We start from the raw sequence: 6,537 nt of genomic DNA on the forward strand, positions 1-6,537 counted from the left end.
AGGAAAAAGTGATTATTTGTGCTTTCTTCCTTATTTGTCAAAAAAGTCAGGAAAATGAAATATAAATTGTAGGAAACAAGTGGTATGAATCTCTTTATAACCTTGTAACTGTACAAGAGGATGTTTAAATAATGTGAGACAAATTCCATAAATATGGCTCACGAGAATACATATCAAATCAATGGAGTTACTATTCTGTATTTCTTATGCTTTACACCTGAATCATCCTCCCTGTTTGATAATATAACACATAAATTAATCTCTTCTATCCACCTTTTTCTTCAATCATCCAAAAAGTATTGCTTCTTGGTTTTGTTTCCACAATACATATTCTCCATCTCATTCGACCTTTGTTCTTAAATGATTGTTGTCAGATTTCTGAGGTAAAAACTCAGTCATTTGGGAACTCCCCATTGTCCAACCAAGATCTCCACATTCTATCTTTCAAATGCACATGTACTTTAAGATTAGAAGTTCAATTTTTGTATCCTTCGATATACATCAAGTGTGCCTGTATGGTTCGGGTCTAAGCAAAGAGCCGCCTGACAATCTTGAAGAGCAGATGATAGGTCCCCCGTTGACTCATAAAATGCTGCTCTTAGATGAAGCATCTGCAGGTCAGGCTTGAACTTTATGGCCTTAGTGAGTTCTTCCACTGCTTCAGTTTCCTTTTGCTCATCCATCATCACTGGTCATACATGTAAGGTTTTGAAAAATATAAGGTTGGAAAATGGAAGAAACCGAAATTTCTACCTCCTATATTTACTACTTGGTAAATACAAAGACACTTAAAATTACGAATTGAAACTTTGTAATGGATTTTGAAATACCAAAGCAAGGACAATGGATAAAATAAATAACTGTACCTTAGGAACTCAGATCCTATAAACTACTATTTAATTAATTTTAATGCTGATACCAAACTTGTTAAGTGGTGATCTAACTACAGATGGTTAAATTGAATATAAGGTTAATTAATATACACAAATGGAAGATAAGAGAGTGAGCAATAAGGGAAAGTACCCGCTGCCCTGTATCTATATGGATAGGTCCTTAAAGGATCAAGTTGAGTTGCAACATCAAGATCAGCCTTTGCCATCTCACGATCACAGTATTCTGATCTTTTCTCATATGCTGAGGCATTGCTCTCTGCCTTCTCAATTAGCTTGGTCATCTCATCATATGCAGCTTTTCTTTGATTTTTCTGATGATAAACGCGTGCTAGACCTTGATGAGCTCTTGTGTGCCTAATTGCAAGAGCATTCTTGTAGCATTCTTTTGCAAGCTCTAGCTTACCACAATCCACATAAATACTCCCTAAGTTATTCAATGCCTGCAAAATATTGCACAAGACAATCAAATAACTGCAAAACACTTAATTCACTAGCAATAAGGATCAGAGATCACACTGACCTGTCCTTTTCGAAGACCATCTGAAGGACATTTAAGTGCTTCTTTTAGAAGCTGAATAACATAGGAAGAAGATTCAGGATCCAGAGTGGTATCTGCCAACACATATGCTTTTAGAAAAAAAGCTTCAAATGATCTCTGAATCGCAATGGATCTGTCAGCCCGTGCCACTGCTTCTTCACGATAGCCAGTGTCATATAGGATCCATCCTTCATAAATTAGCCTCTCTTGCATTGGGCTGGAATGGTTTCTGGCCAACCGCAAACTGCGCATTGCAGCCTTTTGATAGTTTAATCTGTGAATTTCACAAATGTGAGGAATTATCATGACATTGTAAAACAGAACTAAATTTGAATACATAAAATAGCTACATTGTAAGTGTAACAAGCTGGTCATTGTCAAACATTCATACTCAAATCCTAAGGATCCTTGACAATGTGACAATAAACACAGTGAGAATTGAAAGTTAAAGAGGAGATATTTTTAGTTGAGTTGTAGATATACTAACCTCAATAGGAGTAGAGACTGACGAAACTCTAGCACACTCTTTCCAGGCTCATTCTCTAACATCTGATGTATAATAGCCAAAGAACCAATATCATCAACACACGACCATTGTTGGTATAACTGCATCCAGCAATCAGCCTGACACTTCTGCTGAACTTCACAGTTTAGAAGTTGGAGCAAGTATTCCCCTTTGATCTTCCCATGTGAAGTTATGTAATTTGGTTCAATGGTTAGCAGTGCCCTAATATCTCTCATTGCACTGTCATAGTCCTCAAGTGCAACATACAACCAAGCTCTCAATTCTAAGCAATCAGGGGAGGGTTTGAATCCAATAAACCTATCTAACTCTATAATCCCTTCCTTTATCTGCTTCTCTTCCACTTTTGCCAGTGCTCTATACTTATATGGAAATGAAAGGGAGGGATCCAATTCAGTTGCAACATCCAAATCAAAACTCTTTTCCTTTCCCATGTTGTACAGTGCACGCTCCTGATACATCCACCCTTCTGGTTTATACTCAAATATGAGAGAACTAATTAACTTATAGGCTGAATATGGCTGACCCTGCTTGTGCTTAGTTCTGGCCACACCAGCCAAAGAATAAACATGACCTTCCTCAAGTGCTGCCTCAAAACAATGTTGAGCTTCTACGTATTCATTCCTTTCAAGAAGCACACACCCCAATTGATGGAATGCTAGTGCCTTCTGCCATCTTTCTGTAGCGCACTCCCCCATTCTCTCCACCAACATCATTGTGGTTTTAGATACCATGTTTTCCTCAATTGCCACCTGACTCAAAAAGTAGTACAATAAGAAAGAAGCACACCCCACATTGGCCAACCTTTCCTTTACCTCAAAACTACAGAATATTTTTGCCACCTTTGGATTGTACAGAGAATTTGGAAGCTCCCTAAGCAACACTTGTAAGCAAGCCCCTACAAGAAGTGTGGCTCTCTCTTCCAATCCATACTCAATAAGCACCAATGCATCTTCAACGTTCACAACAATTGAAGCCAAATGTGCATCACAAGCAGATTTCATATCCTCACAACAAAACCTATTGGCAAAGGACAGAAGCTCCAAAACAGTCATTGGACAGAAAAGGTCCAATCTTTTGTTCCTGCTGTAAAACTCCACTGCCCTCATCCCCTTTGGACATATCCCATTTCCTGAGAAATCAATCTTGTTGATTTTGGATTCAGCAAAGCCACCATAGAGCATAGCATTAAAAGGGTCTGAAAGTGAAGCTATCCTGCACCTAACACAACTGATTTCTTCACTCCCAACACAGAACAAAATGTCACTTTCCTCATCTAACAAACACACACTCTCAGTCTCAGTGCAGGTTTTCTGATTTGGCTCTTTCTGACACTGGCAGTGATCACTAACTGAACAAGGACTCAACCCATGTTCCAAATTCTTCTTTGGACACTCAAGAACAAAACCACCACAATCCATTGAACACACACCAACAAGCTCATCATCCCTCCTCTCAAACCTCAACCACGCAGACAACACAACCTTGGAGAGCACATCCTCGGCATTTTGACATGCTGTCCTGAGACATCTTCTGAGTATTTTCTGATCACCAAGGCCACGCAAGAGAGAGTACTGTTCCACACACATTAAGGCTTTGTTGGACTGTGAACAACACTCCAACCGATGATAGAGTTCTGATAAGGTCTCCACAAGGTTGATGGGCTTAAGGTGAGGTTCTATGGATGGTTCAATGGTGTCGGTCGAAGGGAGGCGAAGAGGAGCAAGGTTTGCTAATGATGAGGTCGAGTTTTTGTTGTTGGTAGTTCTGGATTTGGTTTTTGACCATGATGGTAACATGGTTTTGTTTCTGTTAAGGTTGTTGTGAGGTTTGGTGGTGGCAGCCACTGAGGCTTTTCTGCTATTGCTGCCATTTGTTTGTGATGAAGAAGAACTGAGAGCATGAACTTGAGTGCTCTTGAAACGTTCAGTTAGCTTCAAACCACGCATCTCTGATGAATTATAATTATAAGTACTTTGATTTCAACCCCTTCTGCATAAGGGCTGAACTTTGAATAAACATAAACATGGGGTGTGAACCTTTGAGTAAAGGAACTTCATTTTGTTATTTTGTACTTGCAGCAACATAAAGAGAGAAAAAGTGAGGTGAGTGTGTAGGCATATAGTTATAGGGAGGGCTATAGAGTTTTAGGCTTGAAGATAAAAAAGGAATTGTTCTTGTTGATGGTGGATGGATGATGATGAAGACCAATGACCTAAACAGAACTTGGCATCTTCTTTTTTTGCTAAAAAAGAGTGGAAAATTCAGGCTTTGAATAATGTTGTGTTTTTAGTAAAAGGTTTGTGGTGTAAATAAACCAAAGTTAGCAACTAGAAGTTAAATTTCTTGGAGTGATCAGGTGAAGCTGCTATGCTATGCTCAACCTGTGCCATTAACTGACTCCACTTGTGACTTCACAAGGGAGAGAGAAAGAGAAATGAGTATACAATTTCAGATCCTTGAGAAGAAACCACTCCAATTTGGGACACAAGCATGCCAGTCTGGTCAACTGGCTCCATGATCATTTTTCTTTTTCTTTTCTTTTTGTTGTATTAAAAAAGTAGGACACAGAGTCATAGATTATTTAATTGTTCGACCACCAAAGTGAAACGTACCTTAATGATGAACGAATTCCTCTTTATTAGCTTCGCACCTTTGGCCTTAATTAAATTATTATTCAAATATTCGGATTGAGATGGAATTGCATGTCAAGCAAAGTGCATAAGGTGGAGTGAGCTGTGTAACCAATCCAAATATTATTTTTATGTTAGGTTGCCTTATCAACACCAAACATGTATTCACATTTTTCTTTTTAAAATATCCCCAAAAGACAATAATAATATAATACTACTAGTAAGTAATAATACTATGAAATTTCACTTGTGTTTACTCTTTTCTCCAACAAAGTCGATTTACTATGTATTTTCTAATCTAATGACGATCATCACTATATTTTGGTTGAATGTCCAATTCATTCGTGGTTCTTCATTTGTTTTTTCTAGAGGAAGAAAAGCCATAAGGTGATTGTGGGACGGCATTTTCTTTTGGGGCCTCAATATTCTATTATCCATATGATCCAATTACGATGTATAACATATAATTATTATGTATGAAATAATTAAAAATGCTCCACTACATCTCCACGGCGCATGAATTTGCGAGGATGTGATTGGTCACGTCTACATAAAGTGGTAAAAAAACATCAAATCTGAACATATAAGCCAATGATGTTTGTCTTCGGGCTTCTAATTATTCATGGGTCAGGAAGATGGTAGATTTAGCAACACCCTTTTGTAAAATTTATTTATTTATTTTATAACTTAAAATAATTATGTATGATGGCTCTTCAGCATAGAGATTCTAGCAATAATTGGATGCAGGTATATGATGCATGTACAAAAGAATAATATCTGCACGTCAACACAAGTTGGAGTTCATGTAAGAAACAAAAGCAAAGGGGCAATATATACTAATCTCAAGAGGATAAATGACAATAAAAATGATCACACATCACTACAAACACCATGTGACATAACTGAAGCATGTTCTTCTCTAGTACTGTCCCACAAGGAAAACATAATTGTGGAAAATAACCCAAATGGCTTTAAGAAAATAGTTCCTCGAATCTATGCAAATCTTGATAGTTGCTAATTCCTAGCCTGTATGGCACAACATTTTTTTGTGACACAGAACTCAAGTCTGTTTGTTTGCAGCATCTCTTGGTCAATGCTCCCAGTGAGAGAATCTTAGCTTTTGACACAACTGGTAAAATTTAAGATCATGTGTTCAGATTACGAAGATAAAAGCAGAGTTAAAGAGGCTAGGCATGCATATCTAGGGATATTTTTGGTTGATCAATTACGTATTTTATTTTTTTATCTAAAGTAAATTTGGAGTGAGTTTTATCCATCTTTTTCATATTATTGTTTTTTTATTATACAACTAAACTTGTTTTAATCGAAGTCCCATAATTGAGTCAAGAAGGATTTTTATTTTTAATTTATAATTTCTTTTTATTCTAAACGGAGAGATTATATAGAATTGTTATATATTATCATTCACTAAGCTTTTTCTTACATTTTATTTCCCTCTTATTTTTCATTATTACATCATTTATCGTATTTACAAAAAAAAAATCTTCTTTTAGTTTTTTCCATCTCTTTCTTTTTCACTCTAGATATGAAGTGTACGTTTAAAATTTTCTAAAAATGTATACTGATAGCATGAACTTGAAGTAAATGTTGCTGAAGCTAGCATATGTTTGGCCATGTAAAATCTCATTTTTCATAAACTAAATTAAAGAGGATTATTATTTATAAATAAATAAAGTTTTATAAAATGATAAGGTTTTTTATAAATAAATAAATAAAGAGAAATAATTTTATTAATTAAAATAATGATTTTAGAAAAAATAAAGAGTGTATTTTATTTATTCATTTGATAGATAATAAAATATAGTTTGTTTTTATAAAATTATAAAAATAAATAAATAAATAGAGTAAATAATAAGATGTGAGTACCCTAGGTATAAATAACGATGTTAGGTCACTTTTCACATCGACGAGGCCTCCTCTTTCCCTCCT

The 6,537-nt window shown here is 35.9% G+C and overlaps 1 protein-coding gene across 1 annotated transcript; it reads right to left on the reverse strand.

The window, feature by feature from the left end:
- Positions 1-62: 62 nt before the first annotated feature.
- On the reverse strand, positions 63-4,555 carry LOC114376841 (ethylene-overproduction protein 1-like). Its single transcript, XM_028335135.1, has 4 exons — positions 1,919-4,555; positions 1,414-1,705; positions 1,024-1,333; positions 63-688 (listed from the first exon to the last, which is right to left on the reverse strand). The coding sequence occupies exons 1-4, from the start codon at positions 3,901-3,903 to the stop codon at positions 468-470; spliced, it is 2,808 nt and encodes a 935-aa protein (XP_028190936.1). The 5' UTR covers positions 3,904-4,555; the 3' UTR covers positions 63-467.
- Positions 4,556-6,537: the final 1,982 nt, after the last annotated feature.

Source organism: Glycine soja, chromosome 11 (genome assembly GCF_004193775.1).
Source record: "Glycine soja cultivar W05 chromosome 11, ASM419377v2, whole genome shotgun sequence".
Classification (NCBI taxonomy): domain Eukaryota; kingdom Viridiplantae; phylum Streptophyta; class Magnoliopsida; order Fabales; family Fabaceae; genus Glycine; species Glycine soja.

What these genes read in the sequence shown, in the direction of transcription:
- LOC114376841 (XM_028335135.1), bottom strand. Translation starts at nt 3,903, where the DNA reads ATGCGTGGTTTGAAGCTAACTGAACGTTTCAAGAGCACTCAAGTTCAT. An exon ending in CAGTCTCTACTCCTATTGAG is followed by an intron (nt 1,706 to 1,918) that starts GTTAGTATATCT and finishes TGAAATTCACAG; the next exon opens with ATTAAACTATCAAAAGGCTG. An exon ending in ATATAGATACAGGGCAGCGG is followed by an intron (nt 689 to 1,023) that starts GTACTTTCCCTT and finishes ATGTATGACCAG; the next exon opens with TGATGATGGATGAGCAAAAG.